This window comes from Schistocerca serialis, chromosome 10 (genome assembly GCF_023864345.2).
Source record: "Schistocerca serialis cubense isolate TAMUIC-IGC-003099 chromosome 10, iqSchSeri2.2, whole genome shotgun sequence".
Lineage (NCBI taxonomy): Eukaryota > Metazoa > Arthropoda > Insecta > Orthoptera > Acrididae > Schistocerca > Schistocerca serialis.
Genome location: NC_064647.1, coordinates 171542567 through 171569696, shown reverse-complemented (window position 1 = coordinate 171569696; position 27130 = coordinate 171542567). Strand labels below are relative to the sequence as shown.

The following is a 27130-nucleotide window of genomic DNA, read 5'->3' as shown; positions in this document are numbered from 1 at the left end:
GATATATAATGAAAATGTATCAAAAAATCGGTATATTCTGGGTAAACTGATAGACTGTATTAAATTTTGCGGCAAATTCGAGCTTGCCTTAAGGGGCCACGATGAAACAGAAGATTCCAAAAACCCAGGAATTTTTCGAGGATTAGTCAGTCTTATGGCAGAACTGGACTGCGTCTTGAAGCAGCACATTGAGAAATCAGAAAACCGTGTTTTCTTAGGCCTATCGAAGACAATTCAAAATGAACTCCTGGAATCAATTTATGAGGTGTGCCTTAATCTCATCAAGAGTGAACTGTCGAAGGCAAACTTTCTCGCAATAGAAGTTGATGAAACTACTGACTGTGCAAATTTGTCACAATTGGTCCTAATAATTCGCTATGAGCTACTGGGACAAATAAATGAAAGATTTATTTCCTTTGTACGCCCAAAAAGTCACAGTGCAGACGATGTAACTGCAGCTGTTCTCTGCGAGCTAGAGAAAATGAATGTACAAGAAACACCTGAAAAACTGATAGCTCAGTGTTACGACGGTGCTCCTGTTATGAGTGGCCATAAAAGTGGAGTTCAAACTAGAATTAGAGAAGTGTACAGGAATGCTCACTTTATTCACTGTTACGCCCATCAGTTAAATTTAATTGTTGAACGTTGTGTGACGGGCAATAAACAAGTGCGGATCTTCTTTAGCAACTTGGAAGGAATTTCCACCTTTTTTTCACGGTCTTCTAGCCGTACAGCCATTCTTGACGAAGTAGTGAAGAAGCGTATTCCTACCTGTCCTCAGTCCATCAGATGGAATTTTAAATCACGGAGCGTAACCACTGTGTACAAATACCAAAAGGAAATTGTTGAGTGCCTAGAAAGAATTATTGATGATGATGCCAGTGATTACAAGACAATAAACAAGGCCACGGGACTAAAGGGTTTCCTGCAAGACGAAGATTTCCTCTTCTGGTTAAATTTTTTTAATACAGTCATGCCTCACTGTGACATTCTCTTTAATCAACTGCAGCAGAGGAATATTGATGCAGTGAAAACTGTTGAATATGTTTCGCACTTTGCAGATTCTGTCCAGCAAGTTAGGGCCTCACTTGAAACTGACGATCTCTGGGAACAGGTAGAACCAACTGCAAAACGGGGACGTTTCACAGAATCAAGAATAGTGTGTGCACGAAACGTTTGCGACCTCATCACAACTCAGATCAGAGAACGATTCAGTTTCAATGATCACTTATCGATTGCACAGCTGTTTGATCCATCGTTGTTTGCAAAACATCAAACTATTTTTCCGGAAAAAGAGTTTAAAATAGCTGTTAATTTGTTCAATTTACAGTCTTCTGATCTACGTCATGAGCTGAACGTGTTGTACAGCCAAAAAGATTTTATGAAGGCGTCAGGTGCTTTGACCTTGTTGAACTGTCTTTACGATAACAATCTGGCTAAAGCTTTTCCTGAAAGTGTAAAACTTCTGCAAATAATAGTAACATTCCCTATGACGACCGGCGAGGCAGAACGCTGCTTCTCCACGTTAAAGCGAGTGAAAACATTCATGCGCAACACTATGAATGAGGACAGACTTTGTGCGCTTGCAATGTGTTCCCTAGAAAAAGAATTATTGAATCGGCCAAATTTCAATGAAATGGTCATAGACCACTTTGCTGCGCAGAAGGGGAGACGAGCTGACTTCGTCTATAAACAAATGAATTGAGGTAAGCAAAAGTGCATTCATAATTGATAAGAGGTAATTCTTTATATTAAGTCCTACTTAGCCTATTAAGTGAAGTGGATAAAAAAGTGTAGTGTCATGTTTAGCCAGTCATAAACGTGATGACATTTTCCGAAACGAATCACTTTTGGTACCGGTACAGTGTGTTGCGCTACAGTGTCACATTTTGTGTACTTTAGCACAACAAACCGTACTAAAAATGACGTATTTTGGAGAGATCTTTAGTGCGCTATTTCATATAAATGCATATTTTCATAATACACAATAAATACGAACCGTTCGCTTCTCAAACATGCGAAATAATATGGCAGTTGCACGGATTGCTCATGCCACCCAATCACAGCACAAGACTTGTGACGTCACGAAAACATTACAGTATCGTCATGCGAACTCGTAAACTTCGAGCTTTGGAGGTTAACCACAATAAACGCCTTACGTTTAGTACTGAAAACACCAAAAATATTAAGCAACCGCAAAGTTAACATTCATCGCATTAAAGATCTCTCCAAAACGCGTCTTTTCATATGATTTGCTGCAGTGTCAGAATATGTAATGACGACATATAAAAACACTAACCAAAGATTTTAATTCGAAGTTAGCTTTTAATCATATTTAATACCTGATTATAGAAGATACAGTACGTAAAATCATGGGTAGAGAGTGATCTGCCACCCCCCTCCCCCTGAATTTTTAGTTGTTTATGTCAGACTAATCTGTAGTGTAACCCGAGGTCTATGTTGGCTCCAATCGATAAATGCCGCAGCCTTCCCCAATATAGAAACCACGAGCCGCGCCTGTTAGTAACTATGCTTTAGTTCTGAAAGGCAAATAAAATCCATTGCCATATACTTTTTGTATTCAGGCCTTCATTTGCTGTGTCTTTCAGATACAAGAGGTGCTCACTTCCACACCAGGCTTCACATCCTCTGGCGAAACAAATTCTTCCTGCTTGTACTATAACAAAATTGATAACACGGAATACGATTAGTAACACTGTGGCTACTTCGTTACTTCCTGGATGACACATAAATACGCTGAGAAATTCACTTGATATTTCCTTTCAGTTTGAATGGATAATCTGAGTTATTTTCTTTAAAGGTGGGACATCGGTATATCAATTTATGCTTTTGAGTCCAGGGAAGTCAGCTTTCGAGTCCAGGGAGGTCTTTCTATGCAGAAATTACAACTATTCTAGTCTTTTACGATTTAGTTGATCATTTCTAGCCGCCGTTGGGACAATAAGGAAGAGAGAACTACAACAGTGCTTCAGTGGCACTGAGATAATTTGTTTGCTTCTGAAATGAGAACTGCTTTGGGTCACGGTTCTAGTTTCACTGAAGGTTTTTTTTAAGCAGTGTCATGATAGAGCTACAAGCAGTCACATCCAAAATCAATAAATAAATTACAACTATGAAATGCCAAATTTGCAAACCGTTTCAGTTTGAAATAGAACAGCAAATAAACACAGCCTATTCTGAAGTCCAGAATGAGTAATATTATCTAACTCTCTAGTGTCCTGCATGATGTCATACTGGGTCTGAAGGGCTACAGAGACTACAATGTGTGTCTCCTTTCAGCTTAGTGCCTTGTGTGACATCTGATAACACCACCTCCCTAGGGATCTCTGGGGGCATTCATATGAATCAGCAGTGCAGACACAGTGCACCAATGTAGTTTCGTCATCTGACCACTGCTGTGAACAGCTATGTCATGCCAGGTAACATTGTTGGATTCACTGTCTTTGTATTACTACTGTTTGTTGCACTATTCTGATATATTATTTTATGTTGACATATCGCAAATACTAAATATTGTTTGGGAATGGAATAACTATTCTGCACTGTTCTGTAATAGGGGTAGCAAATGCATGTGACAAATGTGTTACATTGGGCAATGAGTAACACAGTTATGAATGAATCCCAAACTACTTTATTTCGTGAAACAATAGAACTTGTGATGAAACTGAAGTTACAATCACAGTTTATCATTTTTGTAGCTATCCACTGAAGAGACACTATTCTGGGCAAGCCTGATGTCAGTGACAAAAAAATATTTTTACTAAGGTGGTGGGGGTGACAATCGCTTATGAAACAATTGCAGTTATGACACGATACTTGTCAGCACGTGAACAAGTATCCCCTTAATATTCCTTTTCCTGCTGAAAATGATAATGAAGGTGTTTGGCTGAATACAGGAGGACTGCAATGTTTGAGAAAAGTCTGATCAACTACAGTGGAAGAAGGGAGATTTTGCTACAGTCATTGGCCATTGTTACTATTCCTGTATTGACTTCTACTGGACTAATGAGTCTTCTGGAATATTTCAGAACTCTTGATAACAGATGATACACTTCACAACTTGTTAGACTGATCAAATCAGTACAGGACATAAAAGGCTGGAACAACTATGACCAGAAATTGGAACTGGAACAAATGTTAGGCGTGTACCTGAGAATGGGACTTGCTCAAATGCCTTGCATTTGCTGCTACTGGAGATGCATATGGCCCACCCATTGATTTGTTATGTTACAGCATGAAACATATTTGAAAAATTTTTGAGCATCCTCTACTTCAAGAATAATTTATCATCAACTGATGAAATGAACTAAAGATAAGCTCTGGAAAATTTGACCTTGACTGAGTCAACTCAAAAAAATGTTTGAAAGAAGTTCCAGAGGAACACCACAGCATCAATGAAGTAATGATTGCTTTTAAAGGTAGAAGCACCATGAAACAATTTATGCAAAACAAATCTATAAGATGGGACCTCAATATGTGGAGGAGAGCCATGAGCTTCTGGCTACTTATACGGCTTTGGCATTTATCAGGGCGCAGCAGGAAAAAATTTAAAAAGGAAGAGAGAAGAAGGGAAAGGGCTCATGCAAGAATTGGTTGTAAAATTAACAGTTCATATTGCCAGGAAATTACAGTTTCAAGGTATATGCTGAAAACTTTTACAATATTCTTGTTCAGTATTTGTTGAACAGAGGTACCGATTTCACTGGAACAATAAGAGCATATAGGCTGAAAGATTGTGACCTGCCCAAGATATTGATTATACCGATTCATTTCTTGTCAACAATTGGTCGCGTATTAGATTTATAGAGAAATACTTTGAATCATTTCAGGCGAAGAAGTGTATTGTACGCGCCCTTTCCGAGTGTCACCTGAAGTATAATGGTTGGGCGGGCCGCGTGGTCCGGTGGTACAATGAAGCCTTTCGGTCCAAAATGGTGCGTAAGAAACAATTGTATTTGTACGGAGACACAAATATAGGCAAATCCACTCTTGTTGAAATATACTGTGTACGTTCCGCCCATCGACGAAAACGCACATTAAATGACAAAGCGGAGTCATTACAGTTAGATATAGGCTCCGGATCAGATTTCATTATATATATTAAAGCATTTTTTCTACTCCTACATTTCTGCAAGTCAAAAACACCATTAATACTACCGAACATAAATTCGAGCCCAGACCTAACATCTGCCAATAATTTTGGTTCTGCTAGCTTTAAATATGCATGAATGTGTGTAGAATTACCTCTAGCAAATGGTTCCTCCGACACACAATATTCCGTAACGTTCCAAATAGACAAGACAGTTCTATAGACATACGTTACAATCTTATTAATAATTACAGAGTCATATTTATTTGAAAAGAACTTAAATTCATCAGTAATGTCATAGAGTTTCAGTGTAGTAAAATTATGGGCATTTTCGTCGTATTTCTCAGTGGCTCCCATTTTTCCGTATTCAAAACGAACACCATCTGATTGTGTATATTCTGTACGGCACTTGCACATTCGGCCAAAATACGGACTAGTCAGATGTTAGGTCACTGAACGCCAAATCGTCGATTCGTTGCTGCGAAGTAGGAACAACGAAGGTGAGGCGAAGGTCGTCTGGATAGTTCCTGATATGGTCCCAGTTTCTATAAAATGAATACGGAAAAATGGGAGCCACTGAGAAATACGACGAAAATGCCCATAATTTTACTACACTGAAACACTATGACGTTACTGACGAATTTAAGTTCTTTTCAAATAAATATGACTCTGTAATTATTAATAAGATTGTAACGTATGTCTATAGAATTAATGTTAGGGTAGAGCGATTAACACTTGATGACAGGGCTAACAAAAAAATATCTGAAGATCAGGGTGCATTGGAGAAAGTACGTATAGCATGTAGTAATAAGTTAGATCCATTTAGTTTAAGGCCTGATAAATCACCCGGTGTTCCTTGGAGGAAATATAGTAGACTTGATCGATTTAAATTTGTTACGTATTGCAAGCCAGAGACAAGTGCTGATATAAGTAAAGGGATGGCCTGATTTAGAAAATCTTTGCAAATGTAAGAACAAACTTTTTCAAGGTCTTAATCCTTTTTATATCGGGTTGGAAATAGCTGGTGATGAACCTGCAAAGAACGATGTTGTACAGAGTGAGGTTAAATATGTTACATTTGTAGTTTGCAACAGAGTGTATATGATCTTTTGTAAAAGGAAAGGTACAGTTACTTTCTAAATAAAGTTTATTATTTACAGCTAATGTCTGCGTTGGAATTTTTTTATGGAAACTGGGACCATATCAGGAACTATCCAGACGACCTTCGCCTCGCCTTCCTTGTTCCTACTTCACAGCAACGAATCAACGATTTGGCATTAACATTTTATGGGAATAAAATTAATTATTCTGCTGCTGTTATTGTGTTGGAGGAGCTATGGTTTTATAAGCCTAATTTGGAACAATTGATAGAGCAATTTAGAGCAGCATACAGAGAATTTGTATTTATGCCTAATGGTGTACGATGTGCGCATCGTTACTACGATTTTAGGCAGGGTAGATACAGACCATTGTGGTACAATCATTAGAACCTCAATAGTTATCACACAGTCCTTCTCAGACGCACAGCCGTAGGCCATCCTAGGAAATGGCTTCACGTTCAGTGAGGTCTCCTATTCAGGGTAGACCAAAGTATAGGCTTGTACGCAAGTTGGAAAAAGAGAGAGAGAGGTGGCAGTGCAAATGTCAGTATGATTATTGTTTACATTTTAGATGGCAATCTTTGGCAAGGCTCTATTACGTTCTGGACATTTCAGGATGGCGAACAACGTTCGTACCGCATTGGGATATACAAGAAGAGACTATGAAATTGCTACCAGTAGTGTACAACAGACCCAGGGTGGCCAACATTACACAGCTGTTGCTTCGCCGGAGCATCGGAATGGTGACGACGCTTCACAATCTGCATTTGACGACGGATGGGAGGTGCCGTTGTCGCGCTTGCCAGCGCACATACTCGGAGTAAACCACACAGGACATTTCATTGTATTGAGATGCTATGACAAACACGTCACTCTGCTGTCATCCTTCACTGGTGTTGAGCCCCAAAATGAGGCAAACAGACGAGACAAATCATGAGAATATGTGCGAGTCCTAAGACCACCTGTTATCCCCACTTGCAACATCTGTTATCAGTAGTATTGATCTGATGGACATGCTATCATCACTATATAAATCCCACATAAAATCAAGGTGGTACTAATATATCTTCTGGTGCACAATTACAGTTGCAGTAGTTACAACAACTGTAAGTTTCTTCAAGAAAGACACATTTCGCTGCATAAATTCCAAGCACAAACTGCAAGTAGACTAGTATTGGCAGGGAAAGACCAACCAAGCAAGGACACCTAAGTAAAGATGACATATCAAAAAAGAAGAGGAATGCGCACAGCCTCTGCCAGTTATAGGCTGCCAAAAGGACAAGTATGTTCGCTGGCATATACGGAAGGAAACGAACAAGATCTAAGATATGTATTGAGATGGCATCATATGAGAAGTGTGAAAAATGTGATGTATTTTTGTGCTTAAATACAAGAATTGTTTCGGAGGCTTTCACATATAAAAACTGACGAACTGAACTGGCTAATAATTTCTGTTGCTTTTTTCTATTTTATTGTGAAAAGGAATTAAAATTTTGTATAATGTACTCTTTAGCAAATTGGCTGCTGTTTTATAGTATATAACAATCTGACTGTGCAAAACTAAGCTGGTATTAACATATTCATTCAACACACAATTTCCCATAAAAGTGAGAATAAAAGATTTTGCAAAAAATGGTTCAAATGGCTCTGAATACTATGGGACTTAACATCTATGGTCATCAGTCCCCTAGAACTACTTAAACCTAACTAACCTAAGGACATCACACAACACCCAGCCATCACGAGGCAGAGAAAATCCCTGACCCCGCCGGGAATCGAACCCGGGAAGCCGGGCGTGGGAAGCGAGAACGCTACCGCACGACCACGAGATGCGGGCAAAGATTTTGCAACTAGAACCTATAAATTAATTTAAAACCTTAATGACATGTCCGGCCATCCAGTATTTTATATTGTCTGCTGTATGGTTTGGCTAAAGTCACATTAAAATTTTGCAGTGGAAAATGTTAAGGGTCAGAACTGAACATGAAATAGTGACAGGAGGCAATAATTAGAACTTTTGGTCCAGGTCCTATGAGGTGGATGCTCATACCAAGGAGCTCAAAACTTTCCACAAATCCTTTTTGTGTGAAGTGGAAAATATTCCAGGCAGCACTAAAATAAGAACTGTAAACTGATGATACCTTGTGGCCAAGTTAAAAGCAAGAAGCCTTGTTCAGTTTTAGAAATGTCTTCCTGAAGAAAGCTACCCCAAGATCAAAGACCTAGCATGATGTTTGTTATCTGTATTTGGCCCACCCTACAAGCAGGCACAAACATTTTCTTTGCTGAGATTTACAAAATCTACATACAGATGTAACCTGAGTTATAAATATTTGAGAAATTTAGGCTAAGTTAGAGCCACAGTTCACAAAATATTGTGTGTGTTAAACAACAATAAATTTCATTATAGTTTCCTTCTTAAATTTCTGAGAGAATGTACGTTTGTGATCTGATGGCCTATTTATCTGGAGACCCTTTATGATTACTATCGAACTATTTATTTACAACTGGATTAAAAACATAATGGCAGTAGCAAAGGAAACTACTCAATAGCAGAAGCACTGAGAGGCTGACAACCAAAAAATGAGACTGAAATCGTGGTGAAGATTTCACAGGCAAACAGTCTCTCTCTCTCTCTCTCTCTCTCTCTCTCTCTCTCTCTCCCCATCTCTCTCTCTCTCTCCCCATCTCTCTCTCTCTCTCTCTCTCCCCCCTCCCATCCCCCCCTCCTCCTCTGAAGAGCCATATTAAGAGACAAAAGTTATTTTATACTATTGTTGTCTGAAGTGTTATGCTGACAGTAATTTGCATTAAAAATACAAATGTGCTTCTACAGTTTTTTGTTAATTAAATCACTAATAAATTACTCAACATCACTACAGGCAGACTTTCAGTTTATCTGCAGAGAACTATTATCAACAGTGACTGACTGACAGCTTTACAGATTCTGCAGATTGCTCCTATTAGCCAATTTCCAATGGAAAAGAGAAAGATGAAAACTAACTACTTATTCTTATTATTTACATGTATTTTAACAACAACATTTCCCTGAGTATTTACGATTTGCTTTTACTTTCTGTTCACCAATACACATTAAAAATGGGAATACCTTTACTAATTAGTCATTGTTGCCACCCATCTTTGCTCCAATTTCTAAGGTAATCCAAATGACTGAAGTACAAAAACACTGGGGGATACCCATAAACAAAACACAGGCAGTGTACGAAAACACTCAAATCCCAAACACACTTCTCACTGTGATCTCCTCATGCATCTTTTACACAATCTTCATTAAATAGCAGCAACAAAGTTTCAAACTTCACCTGACTTATTTTTAATAGGTCACTAAACTTAGGCTTCAACATTTTTGACACGAGGTCTGCGAGAGATTCGGCACGTGCCGATAACCGTCTCGAATGCCTAATTTTGTGACAAGCGGATTTATACATTTCAATGTCGACAAATTCGCAAGGCGTACAAATGACTCGCCACAGTACTGGCACAGGAATGGCTGCCGGTTGTCCCACTCACCTAAGTGTGAAATGTTTGATGCCACACAAACGGACTGCCCACAAGCTCCGCACGAGAAGAGAAACTGGCCCTTGTGTGCAGCTCTGAGGACAAGGAATGCGTTTGGAAATTCACTGACTTATCTCCAGAACCAAGAGACATTTATTACCAGAGCTTACCACTAAAGTTTACAAGAATACTATTTTTAAAACTAATTTCGAGCTACAGGAGCAGGCACTTCGCAGCTGCCCTGCATTAAAAATCTTCCAAAATTACAAATACAGAAACAGGCCCTGTTTCATTTTAATGGTACATTTTTACCATACAAACTGAGGATTTCTACAACAGTGTCTGCTGATTATGATACAGCTGACAGCACACTTAAGGAGATGAAAGACTTAATTCAAAGTGTGATTATTACAAAAATTATGTAAAACAGTTTTCTTCCCATTTAAGAGGTGTGACAAAGTAACAGGAATTTAATAATTTCACAGGGTTTATACAGACAATTTTCAATTCTTTTCTTTTAACTTGTTGGTTCACATGTTCTGGATATAGATTTGCATTTTCAGCTGTTTTGAATACATACTTTATTGTTGACAGTCTAAAGGTTGTGTGTGTTTCCTAGTGCTCAACAAATTTTTACTTTTGAAAGAGATGGATCAAAGAATTTGCATTAAATTTTGCTTGATAAATGGAATAAAGTGCACCACCACATTCAAAATGTTGACTGTGGCTTTTGTCGAATCTAGTATGATTGAGACAAGAGCTTAAGAATGGTATAAATGTTTCAAAAAAAAAAAAACTACAACTGCTCTGGTTGCCCTAGTACATCAATTACTGACAACAATATGGATGAAGTAAAGAAAATAGTTCTTGAAAATTAGCGAATCGTCATAGGAAAGGTTGCCGATGATGTCAGCATACTCTTTGGCTCACGCCATGCAATTTTTTCACGTGTTTTGGACGTGAAATGTGTAGCAGCAAAGTTTGTTCTGAAAAATTTTGACCAAAAATGATGTTGAGTACACATGGCTCAGGAAGTGCCAAATGAAGTTGAAAATGATCCAGAACTTGTAAAGAAGACCATAACAGGTGACACAACATGGTTATACAAATATGACATCGAAACCTATGTCTAATCGTCCCAGTGCAAACTGCCAGAAGAGCCAAGATTGAAAAAAATTAGATTACAATGTGAAAGCACATCATGAGTTCCTGCCTTATGGTTATACAGTCAATAAGAAATACTATTTGGAAGTTATGTGCTGTTTGCCGGAACCAAACTAAAGGAAACTGACAATGTTGGCAAAACCATTCATGGAAATTGCATTAAGATATATGCTGGAGAATCACCAAAGGAGCTGAACACCATAATAACAAAAGGAGAGTTAAAAATTCTTCCAGGATTGGCAAAAGCACTGGCCCAATTTCTCAGGAGAATTACTTTGAAGGGGACAAAGTTTTTGACTATGAAGAATAAATGATTCTTTATGGAAAACAAAAATGCCATTACTTTTTGATCACACCTCGTACATATAAAAATCTGAGCATCAAAATTAGAAAATTCAAATGAGTCGCAGACAGCCACAACAAAATGACAGGTGAGCGTATGGCCAAAGCCTTCTCCAGAAAGAAAAAGCGCGCGCGCGCGCGCACACACACACACACACACACACACACACACACACACACACACACACACACACCTGCGAGCTCTGGAAGGTATTCTAATCAGAGCAGCCAGAGATAGCAGTCGTTTGTGTAAGGTGTGCATGTTTTCTTTCTGAAGAAGGATATAACAATCTTTTCGCCAGGCCTGTCTGCAACTCAACGTGTCACCCTTACGGTGAATAGCAATATGTATACATTTCATAATATTGTTGATATTCTAGTCTAGATTTTCCATTGTTTGACTGCAAATGAGAAAACAGTTAATTACAGGAAGCTAGAAAGGGTGGATAGTGCTTAATTCAAAATGTAAACAGCTGGGTACCAATGTTTATCTTTGATTTCCTTCTCTGATGCCTCCCCCCTTCATCTTTGTCCCAATATTCCCCTTTCTTCCCAGTGAAAGGAATGCAAGTTGCAAAATCTTGAAAACATTTTTCTGTTTATGTATTCCTACGAGCAGTACTTCAAACTTTGAATCCTGAAAGCGAGTAATAGTCAGTTTGCACATAAACATGTCCACTTAGATTTACCTAATCTTCCACAAACTTAGAGTGGTTGTCTATATAGCAGAACACCTTAAAAACTGTACAGGAATCTACTGTTTCTATATCATAAACACTGCAGCAAACTGCATTATTCAGACCACCACAGCTGTTGACTATGAAACACAGACTGGTTTTCCGCATTTTCACACCAACACCTACTGCTAACATTTCCCAATATACTGGTGAAATGGAAACCTACAGTGTTCAAAAACTCCTCTTTAGCTAGTGGATCGTTACAGAAGGTTAGTAGGAATTTCATGCTTAAAGTCTGTAAAATTCGCGACTGACTGTGGAGTCTATGACAGTCTCATTATTTCTCTCCAGAAGTAAAGACCCAAGTTGAAAGGAACATGGATGTTAAGAAACTAATGGGTAGTTAAATAATGACACTACTACTACTGGGAGCACACTACACAAATCAGACTTAAAATTTCTTAAAACATTACTGAATAAATATTTGATACGCTGTAAATCTGGAGCATACATTTTCCTAAAATTCTAATAACTTATGCAACAATTTTGGTTGTTTACTCCATGCATTAGGAACTTTTACAGCTTTTATATGATCAGATGATAGTGGGTATTTATTTGACTAGGATTCAGTAGAAAACCAATAAAGTTCTCTGAAGAGCTTACCTCAATTTTGTACCAAACTAGATTTTTTATAAACAGTAATTCATAACTTTATGTAGTAGCTAGCAAACCCCCAGTTTCAACATTAGGTATTTCTCCACATTACAGCAAAATTAAATAGTTTTTCAGAATGCTACAGTTGGAGTCATCATCATCATCATCATCATCATCATCATCTGCATGATTAGGAACATACCTATAATTGTCAAATACAGCATTAATAGTGTGCAGCTTGACACAGTCATGTCGATTAAATATCCAGGCATAACAATGCAAAGCAATATGAAATGAAATGAGGATATAAGGACTGTAGTAGGGAAGCCAAATGTTCGAGTTCAGTTTATTGGGAGAATTGGGAAAGTGTGGTTCATCTGTAAAGAAGACTGCCTCTAGCACATAGTGCTAGCCATTGTTGAGTACCATCAAAGTGTATTAAAGGAAGATATTGAAGCAACTCAGAGGCAGGCTGCTAGATTCGTTACCAGCAGGTTCGACTAACATGCAAATACTATGGAGTTGCTTTGGGAAGTCTGATAGGAATCGCTGGAGGGAAGACTATGTTCTTTTCGAGCAGCACTACTGAGAAAGTTTAGAGAACCATTCTTTGAAGCTGACTGCAGAAAGATTCTACATCCACTAATTTACATTTTGCATAAGGACCAGAAAATAAGATTAGAGAGATTAGGGCTCATCCAGAGGCATAGACATTTTTCCCTCTCTCTATTTGTGAGGGGAACAGGAGAAAGTGACTAGTATTGTCTTGTGGACTATGTATGTAGATGTAAGACCACCACCACCACCACCACCACCACCACCACCACCACCACCACCACCACATACAATTTCCCAACCTCTCCCAGTCTGTTGGAAACATAAGCCTCTCTATTGTCTTCTGTCATTCCACCATCTCCAGCTTGATCCAGCAGACAATATAGCGTAGGTAACATGTTTTATATTTTTTTGGTCAAATCTTAAGATTTATTTAAAACACTACTCCCTACAAATTACACAATGGATTTTCATCTGAATTTTCATTGGCAAACAAAGAATGAGAACTGGGCAATTAAGAAATATCTAACTAGTGATCTGAAGGAAAATTAAATGTTTCACTAACAGCTGCTGCTAGCTATGTAAATGAAGTGTCAAAAAATTCACCTCCTCAGGCCCTAGCAATTTTAAGCATAAAAAGTTGCACTGGTGCGAAAAAGGATTGCTTCGAACCAAGTACTAACTCTAGGACATTTCAAGGACAGAAAAACTAGGAAATATGAGTAGTCAAAACATTCATGTCTCCAGGGTCTAGCTATTGTGCACATAAAACGTTGCACTGGTGTGATATTTATCTGCCATAATGACTTCCTTCAAATCAAGTACTAAATTCAAGACATTACGAGAACAGCAGACACTTAAAAAGCAAGTGAGCACGCATTCTGAACACAAGAAATAAAACAGATTAGTGAAACATTTGAAGTGCCCTTTGAATGCTGTTCGAAATGATGTGCAACAAATGAGATACAACAGAGTGAAAAGTTTGAAGTTTAACTTTGAATATTATAATTTTAAAGATCTATCTGATGGATTATGTAGACAGTGCAGTCAGCTATTGTGCGATTGGCACATTTCTATCATCTGTGCACAAAGGTCTAAGAAAGATATGAAAAACTTTTTTGTCTAAAAAATTTTCAATAAATAATCCTACAAATACCAGGAAAGGGAATTTGTATTCTCAATCAACACCTCATTTGCTGCATGCGATTTCTAGCACCATCAAAGGCATGTCAAATGATTCTAATACATTTTTCCTTTCAGACAAATTGTTTAACGAAGCATCTGACTTTATTCAATTTTTTAAATTATGGTAATTTTCTGATGTGCTCAGTGGCTTCTACTGGGAGGGAAACATGTTAAGTGGAAATTAAAAACACATTCTGCCTGCTTCATCACAAATGGATCAGTTACAATCAATATGTTGGCAGGACAACTAACTGTAAGAATGGCCAATGTCAAAACACCCAGTCTCGTGAACAGGGGTTGACAAAAGGTTTGTGAACTTACACTATGTGATCAAAAGTATCTGGACACCTGGCTGAAAACTATTTACAAGTTTGTGGCACTCTCCATCAGTAATGCTGGAATTCAACATGGTGTTGCCCCACCCCTAGCCTTTATGACTCTCACAGCCAGTTCTATGTCGGTCAGTGAGGCCTGGCATGAAGTCAGCATTCTAAAACATCCCAAAGGTGTTCTATGGGATTCAGGTCAGGACACTGTGCAGGCCAATCCATTACAGGGATATGATCGTTGTGTAATCACTCCGTCACAGGCTGTGCATTATGAACATGTGCTCGATCATGTTGAAAGATGCAATTGCCATCCCCGAATTGCTCTTCAACAGTGGGAAGCAAGAAGATGCTTACAACATCAATGTAGGCCTGTGCTACGATAGTGCCACGCGAAACAGCAAGGGGTGCAAGCCCCCTCCATGAAAAACACTACCACACCGTAACACCACAGCCTCAGAATTTTACTGCTGCTGGCACTACACACACTGGCAGATGACGTTCACCAGGAATTCGCCATACCCACATCCTACCATCTGGTAGCCACATTGTGTACCATGATTCGTCACTCCATACAACGTTTTTCCACTGTTCAAGCGTCCTTTCAACAAGTGAGGAGTCGTTTGGCATTTACTGGCATGATGTGTGGCTTATGAACAGCTGCTCGACCATGAAATCCAAGTTTTCTCACCTTCAGCCTAACTGTCATAGCACTGGCAGCGGATCGTGATGCAGTTTGGAATTCCTGTGTGATGGTCTGGATACATGTCTGCCTAGTACACATTATGACCCTTTTCAATTGTCGGTGGCCTCTGTCAATCAACAGATGAGGTCCGTCTATACCCTTTTGTGCTGTACGTGTCCCTTCCCATTTCCACTTCACTTTCACTTCAGAAACAATGGATCTAGGTATGTTTAGGAGCGTGTAAATGTCGCGTACAGACGTATGAGAAGTGACACCCAATCACCTGAGCACATTCGAAGTCCGTGAGTTCTGTAGAGTGCCCTACTTGGCAGTAGGTGGCAGCACAATGCACTTACAATGAAAAACATATGTTTTTGGGTGTGTGTGGATACTTTTCATCACATAGTGTACACCACTGAACTGCCCGTTTCCGAGCCAAAAATATCCTTTTAGAACAGGAAGCGTTACCCCAAAATATAACAACGTATGACATAAGCCAATGAAAATAAGCAACATATCTTTCAAAATGGCCACAACAGCCGAAGAAATTAGAGCTAACACCTGGGCTTACCTACAGACATTCTTCCCACACATTTTTCACAACTGGAAGAGGAGAGGGGAGAAAATGAAAGTAATAACCCACACAACAGACCATACAGTGGATGCTCCCACAGTACAGATGCAAAAGCATACACTATTCTGACCCAATGTATCCAGACACCACTTCATAACACAGATTTGACCACTAGAAGTGACGAGAGGCAAGTGCACCAGTATACAAGGAGGCAGGAGTATTGTGTCATCAGTAGACAAGCAGTCACAGTAGAATGTGTCGATCGAAAGTTTATTAGTAATTGAGTGTCACAACAGTGATAAGTCAAACAGGAACATTTCAACTCTTTTCAATTGTCCAAGTTAACTGTTGGTGATGCAACTGCAGCAGAAGTGCAAATGAAGAACCACAGCTACACCAAGATCAGCTAGATCAAGTACTGACTGACAGCAACCTCCAAGATCAAATAAATAAATAAATAAATAAATAAATAAATAATCAGCACATGAAATCAGCAGGAAGAATCACTCGATTTCTGAAATGCTACCCAAAAGTACAGCTACAACAAAACATTGTAGAGTGTTAGAAAGAATGGGGTCAGTGGTGGAGCAGCTCCTCATAAACCACAAATTTCTTTGTTAATGCTAAGCTTTGCTTGAGGTGGTGAGAAAAGCAATAACACTGAACAGTGGATGACTGGAAATGAGCAATTTGGAGTGATAAATCATGCTATACCCTGTGGCAATCTGACAAGTGTTTTGGTTTCATGAACGCCTGGAGAACGTCAACTGCCACCGTGTGAAGTAGTAACGGTGAAGTGAGGAGGAGGTGGATTACAGTACGGGGATGTTTCTCACAGTTGTGGTGCAGTCCACTGACTGTGCTTCAGAAAAGGATATTAACACATTCTGCAGAATAGTGTACTGCATACAGAAGAGAAACAGTTCAAAGTTAATGATTATTTCAGCATGACAATGTACCCTGTAACAAAGCAGTCACTACGATACAATGGTTTGTGCACAATAACACTTCTGAAGTGGGTCGGCCACCCAGAGTCCCGAACAGACCCCAACAAAATACCTGTGGGACGAATCAGAAAACATCGACTTCACTCCCGACCCCAGCGTCCCATATCTTTTCCTCCTCTGTTTTCAGGTCATGGAGGAGGAATGGGTTGCCAATCCTCTACATCTCATTGAAAATGTCCCTAGCAGATTTCAATCTGTTAATGATGAAGAGTATACACACCCCATTTTAATGTTCACTAACAGGTGTCTGGATACTTCTGATCAGAGTGTACATCTCACATGATGACCAAAACACTAAAATCAGATAAATCTGTGCGTGTAAAGAAAAGTATTGATTTTTTTTTTCTGCGTACTGTCCACGAACGGAATAGGAAGAAGCGAAAATGCCAACAGCGCAGAATGTATCCCTACCACCTACAATACAATGGCACAAAGCGTACAGACGGAGAGTAAATCAATATGACAAAGTGACATTTGGTGCTAAGAACACAATTCCAAACAGGAGAAAACTGAATAACTCACTTGAAAGCGACGACTGGACGCGTCCCGCCGGCACGCGGTGGCTCGATATCCACGAGGTGGTCCAACAGCGTCTCGGACCAGTGGCTCTGGAAGATGCTACCGGCCAGCAGCATGGGGCACTCATCCACCATCAGCCTCAGGTGGGCATCCAGTGGGAACAGCTTGTAGGCTGCAGAGGAAAAGAAAAACAAGAGAACTGAATAAATTCAGTTTGGTGGGAGTAACGTATACTTTTAAATACAAGAGTCTTCTCTCAGAATACTCTATACGTATATCTTTGCATGAACAGGTTACTACTAGCCGAACCAAACAGAACAGGAAAGTAGCAAAGGAAATTACTGAGCTTTCACACAGAATCCTTCATCAGTGAATTAAAATCACACACACACACACACACACACACACACACACACACACCAAATGTGAGAAACATTCCTGTTTAAGACAATTATAACTTGGATCAAAGTAAAGCCTGTCCTCTGTGGTGACCGATGAATTAAACATGGAGGTCACTGCTTGTAACAACTGTCATCAGGGGAAACCAAATCTATATCTGAGTTCCCATGGATGGGTTATAAGCCTTTTGCTGTTCTTAGTCTACAGGGTGTTTATAAGTAAGGTTTCACTACCTGATAGGCCCTGAATTTAACGAGTGCTTGTAAGCCAATGAAATTTATGGAAACATTTGAGGGCTTGCTGGCAAAAACCCCCACTAGTCAAAAAATCACAATGTTGAGGGGAGGGGAGGGGAGGGGAGGGGAGGGGAGGGGAGGGGGGGGCAAGCACATCCTCATCCCGTACATAGCTAAATGATTTTACTTTTGTCTAAATATTCTTTAGGCATCAGGAATATCATCAGAACTAATTGAGTGACACCAAATTATATTCCCTAGGTGTAGAGAAGGAAAATGGATTGGACTATTGGGGTTTTTGCAGAATTCCATAGAAACACCACTAATATAATGCATATTATTATTTTCCATGCAGATGTTGTCATACTGAATTAGTATCCTACAACTTGTCTTAAGTAAAAAATTATTTATTAAAGATAAAGGACAAAATATGTGGTACATGGCATACATCATCTCAAAACATTAATCTTAACCTCCATCACTATTGTTGTTATTGCCTGTTTCACAGTCACATCTGGTTGCAGGTGAAGCCACTGATGCAGCTCTGCCCAACAGTCTTGAGTACTTCTCTTTGACTGCACGACTTGAAATATTCTGCAAGTTTAATACCTCTTCAGCCTTCACAAGTTTCATTCCAGAAGGAGATTTGAAAGCTCCTGATTAGTTTGTTGTGTCGGGAGCCTTGAACTTCGGAGCTGTGATGATGTGACAGCGCCAAGTACCGTGGTAACACGTCTCGCAAATATACAGCTTTGTTTTTTAAGTGAAAAACTGCATAGGTCAAGCCCCTTAAAGCCTGAATGCTGGCTTTGGCGTTTTTAAAAACTGGCAGTTGCTTTTTTTAACTGATAGCAGCCCCTCATTTGTAAGGACATGCAGACAAAAAATTAAGAATAAACCATAAAAAGTAACATCTTAATTTCCACATGAGAGGATAACATTTTTATCCGCATACATTGTTTATGTGATGATCATCTACATCCATGACACTATGGAACCACACTAGAGGTTGCTCTTCTGCTACCCAAAGTATTTCAACTTGAGCATGGAATGTTCAGCTGTCTAACAGCTTGTGCACTGCTTGAAGATCACACATTGCGTCCAGCATTCTCAGCCATGGCAGTAGTAACTTCAACAATTTGGGGCATAATTGGCCATTGGCTTCTCCTAGGAGAATTCCCAAATCACCAGTTAATTTGAATTTCCAAATTGTGTTCTTCAACACTTGTGCAGAAAGAAGATCTCTCCATATCCCTTTACTGTGTCAATACCTGTGAAGGACAGCAGTGTTGACTATCTGCAACTGTAATGCACACTGAGTCTTGCTTTTCAAACCTACACTGCCATACCAGCACCTAACAGCAAGTCATGACATTAACACTACTAATAATACAATTCTGTTGTGCACTGTCTCAAAACCATTCCTAAAAAACTGGGTACCCATGCGGTAAATACACCGATGGGGAAACAAATTGCAACATCAAAAAGTAATTTATGCAGAATGATGACATTTCAGGAACACATTTGTCTAGGTAACATATTTAAGTGTTTAACATTGCAACATCACAGGTTAATGTAGGTGCAAGACAAGCCATTGTATATGTGAAACGCTGGTACATTAATAACTCTGTAACTGCCAAAATGTTGAATGCAAACATAGAAACAGGAATGCATTGTGCTGTACTGATGTCAGATGTGATTTTGTGGGGGAGAGAGTTCCATGCCTGTTGCACTTGGTCCGATATAATTAATGTTGTTTGTGGATGATGCAAATGTTGTCTGATGTCCCATTTGTGTTCAACTGGAGACAAATCTGGGGATCAAGCAGGCTAAGGCAACATGTATGTGGGTGGGCATTATCCTGTTGTAAAACACCACACGGAATGGCAGCACAACAGGTCACATCACCAGATTGACGTACAAATTTGCTCTCGGCGTGCATTGGATAACCACAAAAGTGCTGCTGTTACCATACAAAATCATACCCCAAGACCATACTTCCGAGTGTTGATCTAGCGTTGGTTGCAAGTCCTCATGCTCCTAACCAGCACATGGCCATCACTGCCTACGAGACTTTCATCACGAAACAACAGACTTCCCTTCACCCTGCCCTCCAATGAGCTCTCAATTGACACCGCTGAAGTCACAAACGGCGGGGGATTGGGGTCAGTGCAATGCACTCTACAGGCATCTAGCTCAGAGCTGTCGAAGTAACCAATTCGTAAGAATTTATTGGGTCACTGTGGTGCCAACTGCTGCTCAAATTGTTGCTGCAGATGCAGTACGATGCACCACAGCTATAAACTGTACATGATGCGCTTCCCTTTTGGTAGTGCCATGTGGCCATCTGGAACCCAGTCTCGTGACGGCACACAATGCGGTGCTTAAATCCGGACAAATGAAACTTTAAAAGCAAATCTACTAAGACACTATACAAATGAAAATATTTTTACACATAAGTAGTGGTATCTTTCAAGATTAATATTACTCAATGTAACCCCCTTCAGCCACAGTGAGTGCCTCCAATCTTGTTCTGAACTGATCACTCACACTCTTTAAGACAGCGCTGTCCATATTCACGGATGCTGCTTCAATAGGAATGTGCAGAGATGCGAGATTTGGTGTCTCATCTTGTTGGTAGCTCTTGACTGCACTCCAAACATAGTAGTCAAGGGGGTTCAAATCTGGGCTATTCGGGGGCCAAAACTACTTTGGCCAGAACGTGTCAACATTATCCGATAGCCAGCTTTGGACTAAATGGCTCGTACAAGGTCCTCCTCCGCCATCCGATGCATTGTTCACTCGATGTTCGACATTAATGCCTATTTCCTCAGCAACTGACCCAGGTCTTCCAAAATCAGTGCTTGAGCCTTTTTGACAACTGCCGCAGTTCGTATTGAGAGTTTCCTCGAATGAGGCTTCCTTGCCAGGTTAGCGGAACCTCCTCAACACTTCTACGAAGCATTATACTTTGCCTCAATATCGTAAACAGTTTTATCTGTGATACCTAAAGAATCTAACTATTTCAGTGGGTGAACACCCAGCATGAAGACTTTCGATAATCACAGCTCTTTGGTTGTACTACGCACTTGTCCATTACATCTCTGCCATTTTGAGGTTCTGTTTACTAGACGCCTAAGGCTTTCAAGAATGCCAATCGTGATGTCCGGCAGAACTACGATGTGGTGGGAAATTTAAATTGAAATCCATCCAGATTTAGGTGGTGCTCCCTTCACATCCTCGTGACCACTGCTGGCAGCAATCACGTACAATGGTATATTCCTGCCAAGTCTCTCTGCAACATCACAGAAGGAACATCCAGCTTCTCACAGCTCTAGTATATGACCTTGCTCAAACTCTGTGAGATGCTGACAATGACAATGCTGTGCTTGACTAACATCAACTCATCACATCACCTCTCAGAGGTAACTAATGCTCACGACCATTACAGCAAGTACGTAAAGCAAACCTAATCCGCTTTCTTGTAGTGGTGCTATCAAGGCCATTCTTGTGTGACTGGTGCGAAATTTTAAGACATTACCTTCCAGGTGTAAAAACACGTCTACCAACTTTTGTTTATGTTGCACAACTACTCCTTGGTGTTGCGATTTTCCAAAAGTAGGAAATGGAATGGACGACACAAACATTTTACACCTTTAGATGATGTTTGAAATCATGTACAGCAATTCAATGTTTACATGGAAACTTACAATTTAAAGGACAATAAGAGGAAATTTGTCTGGTGGATTATGTAGACCATGTAGTCTGCTGTACTGTGGCCTTGACATTTCTAACATTATGTCAAAGTTGTAAAAAAAATTCAAACATATTTTCAATAGAGAATCCTTCAGATGCCAGTAAAGAGAGCACATTCTCAGTTGGCACATCATTTGCTGTAAATGACTAAGCATCATTCAAGAGCATGTCAAATGTTCCATATATTTTATTTCTTACTTTAAGACAAATCATTTCACACAACATTTGACTTTTTTCTGAACTATTTATTTTAGAGTTTTGTTCACAAAGCTGCTCTTGAAAGGTCCTGAATACAGTAGTTGGTTTGAAGGTAGTAATTTTGACAGTTAAATATCACACCAATCCAATTCTCCATGCATGAAACAGTTAGGCCTCTAAGAGATGGAATCTGACACTTCATTTTCCTTTCTAGTATCTTGTTTTCTCAAAATGTGCTAAGTTTAGTACTTGCTTTGAAGGAAGGCTTTTTGACTTATATCACACCAACGTAACTTTTAATGTGAAAAATGGCTAGGCCTTGATGCTGTTTATGAAATATTTCAGTTTTCTCTCAAATCATTAATTAACATTTTCTTAATTATCCTGATTTATTTCAAGCAATTACACGTTGTTTTGCAAAACTCTTACTGTTCAATCTCATACCAATATGTCTGTTTCCCACTCTACATTTAGCTATGAAAATTCAAACAAAAACCTGTTCTGTAATTTATAAGGCGTCACTTTTTTTTGTTACTCTCAAATATGTCCAAAATAGAGTAGTGTGGCTTATGTATCACCCCTGAAGATTGATATTTCATACTGATACATGAATGAATGACAGAATGAAACTATTACAGAGGAGCCCACAACTATTGTGCAGATTTATTGTTTTATTTGCATGTGGAGTTTCAGACTATGGGATGATGCATGCCTTTGAAAGGGGATGATGATCGCAGTGACTTTGTGAGAAGAAATAGCTGTGAGGGCACGATACAGAAACCCCGTAAATCATCTGCCTACATTGGAGAAGAGTGTCATCCCCAGAATGAATATGAGACATGACAAGGGGTGCATTGATATTAAACAATGGAAATCATTTTGCATTCCGAATACTTCATGCCATGTGAATGAAAATTGTTCATAGAGTTTCCTTGTTGAATATTATGACTGAAGTCTTGTTAACTGGTGGACACTAAATGTTTTCTAAGAATATATGGAGTATATACACAAAGTGTCAAATATTGAAGGAAACTAGGAATAATTATACAGATTTCCTTCCAGCATAAATTGTAAGTAAGAATGCTGCATCCAAGGTAATGGTCACCTAAGAAGAAAAGCAGAATAATACTAATTTCCACTTATTTACCTAAGTCACACTCAAAACTTGAAACACTACAGTAATAGATAACGTTGGTACCCGACTCAAGGAGAGCAAATTCTTCAAGTTGCTGACAATTCTCTTCTGTCAAACAATAATCAGAGAAGTATTACAGTTTAGATTCTTACAACTGTCTTACAAATATGTTCAAGATCTTGCAAAAAAAATTCCGAGTTCTGCCATATTCACCACAACAACCTGCACAGTCTCTGACACTTGAAAGTTATTTACACTGCTTGTTCTCACTATTCGTGCCGTGGTACAACACTTGAGAGAAACACCGTGTATTCACAAAGTTGTACTTCTGATGTACTCCCAACCCTCAATTTGTCCCTGATAGAACAACCGTGGGACCAGTCCAGATGTCAATTCCATCCCAGACCATTCCCAAAATATCGAGGACTAGTTACAACAGTTGTATGCCAGATTGCCTGAAGACAGGGTAAAGGCTTTATGACAGCCTTCCAACAGAATAAGTGCATTCAGGTAGATGGGTTAGAAGATCATACAGTTAAGTGGATTCTTTGTAAATTTGATACTTGTGATCACTGAAATAACATTGCATACTCTCTTAACTCATGAAATTTCATTTCATTTTCTCCTTCCCTTCTGTTTTTAAGGCGGTATCTAAAATGTGATGTAATGCTAAAAATTGAGTGGACAAATACAGTGTGAAAGTAGAAGTACTAGAAATAATATGTATGGGGAAAATATACAAAAAGGGGGAGACAGGTTAATAGGCCACCTGCATACAGCAGTGAATCTGACACAAAGGGGTAGCAGAAGGGGAAAAACGACGGAAGTAGACAAAGATTAAAATATTTAAAACATTACAGAAAATATTAGGTGTAACACTTGCAAAGACATGAAAAGATTACCAAAGAATTGGGGGGGGGGAGTGGTGTGCAGTGTCAAACCAGCCTGAAGACTGATGTGTTCAAAACTAAAATTAAAGGAAATAACAAAAAAATTTGCACACAGCAGTATTCCCCATAAAAGACACACAGTGAGGTTTAGGAGCTTTGTCAATAGAAACAACAGAGCAGTCAGCCTATTTTCAAGGCATACGAGCTAAAGTTCATTCTATTTTTGTGCAGATACCAAATTATATTTATGCAAGTGAACACAAGAATAAAACAAGCAGTTGGGTTCAGCTGTTCTCATATTGGACACGAAAGCTAACGTGGATGTGATAGACATTTTGTCATCACAATGCGGGATTTCCTGTTATGAAGCATTTGTATGTGTCGAAAAATGCACAAAGTCCTACTGGATTTCCATAATGCGCTCAGAAATATGAAACGACATGATGAATGTGATATGTCCACATCACCGCTTTTGTTTTGTTTTAGGGCACAAAAACAACTAGGGTCATATACACCTGTATCAGAACTGTACAATACAAAGACAAAGAGGAGTTAAAACGACTACACATTAATGCCAAACAACAAGAGAAGACAATTAAAAACAGGGACATGGAGAAAGGTCTATAAAATACGCCACAGAGAAACAGAGGTCCTGGACTAAAAATTAAATGGCCTTCACCACATTGCCACAATGGATAAAAGTCAAACGCAGTCAACAGCCCATGTGTCGTTCACTAAAACTGCCGATAGCTCAGACGGCAAACACAAACTAGGTCTTCTTCTTCTTCTTCTTCTTCTTCCTCAGTCCAGAGACTGGTTTAATGCAGCTGTCCATGCTACTCTGTCCTGTGCAAGCCATTTCATCTCTGAGTAACTACTGCAACTTACATTCTTCTGAATCTGCTTAGTGTACTCATCTCCATCTCCTATGATTTTTACCCTCCGCACTTCCCTCCAATACTAAATTGTTAATCCCTTGATGCCCCACAACATATCCTACCAACTGATCCATTCTTCTAGTCAACTTGTGACACAAATACCTCTTCTGCCCAATTCTGTTCAGTCTCCTCATTGGTTATGTGATCTACCCATCTAATCTTCAGCATTCTTCTGTAACACCACATTTCAGTAGCTTCTATTCTCTTCTGGTCTTAACTATTTATCGAGCATGTTTCACTTCCATACATTGCCACACTCCATAAAAATACTTTCAAAAAGGATGGTCCACACGACAAGAATGTAAGGGGTTAAAAAAGAGCATTCCTTCAAGAAATGGTGGACTGTCAAAGGTTGAGCGTAGTGAGTACAAAGTGGATGGGGCGGCACACTAAATCCACACTGTGCAGTGGTTAGTAAATTGCGAGACTTTATGATGATGACGACGACGACGACGACGACGACGACGACAACGACTTGGTGGCACTCTACATCATGGTTATCATCACCCAGACAAAAAGTCAGCTTGCAGATCTCATGGGTGAGTACAAAGGCTGTACCCACATGCAGTTTATAATGTATTAAAGTCTGCTGCCCTTCCCCCAGGAATTTAGGTATGAGGCCTGACAGTTCACAAAATTTCACCACCTGTGTAGAACTGGTATTGGTATATGCGAGGAAGGCGGGCAGATCTCCAGCGAGACTGAGGGCTACTCTGATATCAGTATATAGGACACACACAGCCACAATATGTGGAACTAAAAGCACTGAGCCACAAACTTCACGGAGAGATGGATTCTCTTACCGGAAGAGGAAGCCATGTGTTAAAGGGCTATGCCCAATGCGCAGTCTGGTAAGGAAAACCTCCTTCCAGTGGCGAGGCTCACATGAAGTCTGCCAAGCCTTTGTGGTTGTTTTGAACAACTGTAGTTTGTCTGTCACCTCCAACCATTCAGTCTCCCAATGATGCATCTTAGAAAATGAGATGATGGCGTGGAACAGGACGAGAGCCCGCATCTCGTGGTCGTGCGGTAGCGCTCTCGCTTCCCACGCCTGGGTTCCCGGGTTCGATTCCCGGCGGGGTCAGGGATTTTCTCTGCCTCGTGATGGCTGGGTGTTGTGTGCTGTCCTTAGGTTAGTTAGGTTTAAGTAGTTCCAAGTTCTAGGGGACTGATGACCATAGATGTTAAGTCCCATAGTGCTCAGAGCCAAAGAACAGGATGAGATGTTGATGGACAGCACTATCCCAACATGCTTCCTTGGCGACTGTCAGCCATGCTGTTGCCCTGTTTCCCAATGTGGCCAGATAACCACCTCCCCACGGTGTTGGAGCCGCTGTAAGGAGTCATGGCTAGTTAAATCAGTGGGTCTACTGGATACATTTGGTGAAGTGCTTGCAGTGCACTAGGAGTGTCGGAACAGACAAGAAATCTTGTACGGTGATGTCTGTGAGCCCTCTCCAGTGCCATCAGAATGCCATACAACTCTGTATCATAATTTGAAATTGTTCTGGAAGGTGCACTTTAAAAACCCTATCAGGGAAAACAGCAGAACAATAGAGAGAATTCTCCTGCTGAGATCCATCTGAATAAATAACAATAAAACTGTGATATGTACTTAAAATAGATGAAAACAAAGTTGTGAAAACAAAAACTGGACTACACGTTTTCTTGTACTATGTGAAGCTTAAAATCACTTTGGGCATCTGAAAACGCCAAGGTGGCAATGTGTTACATCCCTGGCTATGTATTTTGATGCCCGAAAGATCCAGATCCTTGAGACAGTCTGTAGCATTATACCAAATGGCTGGGTCGCAAGGGGCCAATTCTTGAACAGCCATTCAAAGGTGGGTTGGACCACTGAACTAAATGTCAATGACTGAGACGACACTGATATTTTCAGCGCCTATCAAGCCAAAAGGATCCGTTGCCGAATCCAGAGTGGTGGTTCACCAGCCTGTGCACACGCACACTGAATTGGGTCTATATCCGAATGCTCTCTTGCTGGACATCATCTAACATCCTGAGGTAGGAAGGACGGGCTTATCCGTAGATCACACTGCCGTAATCTAAACGTGATCGAACAAATGCCCTATAAAACTGCAGGAGGCGGGACCTGCCAGCTCTTCATGTTTTCCCGTAAGATACTTCAAAATATTCAATG

General features: G+C 39.8%; 1 protein-coding gene across 3 annotated transcripts in view; it reads right to left on the bottom strand.

The window, feature by feature from the left end:
* LOC126425009 (histone acetyltransferase Tip60-like) overlaps positions 1 to 27130 on the bottom strand; it is a 91572-nt gene that overhangs the window by 5145 nt on the left and 59297 nt on the right. For 2 of the 3 annotated variants that reach the window (XM_050087913.1, XM_050087915.1), the window contains 2 exons: positions 17421 to 17589; positions 9044 to 9824 (listed from right to left, as the gene is read on the bottom strand). In XM_050087913.1, the coding sequence (XP_049943870.1) occupies positions 9569 to 9824; positions 17421 to 17589 (425 nt within the window). In that variant the 3' untranslated portion in view covers positions 9044 to 9568. Of the gene's footprint in view, positions 1 to 9043; positions 9825 to 17420; positions 17590 to 27130 lie in introns of those variants that run through there. The other variant, XM_050087914.1, reaches the window with a different exon arrangement.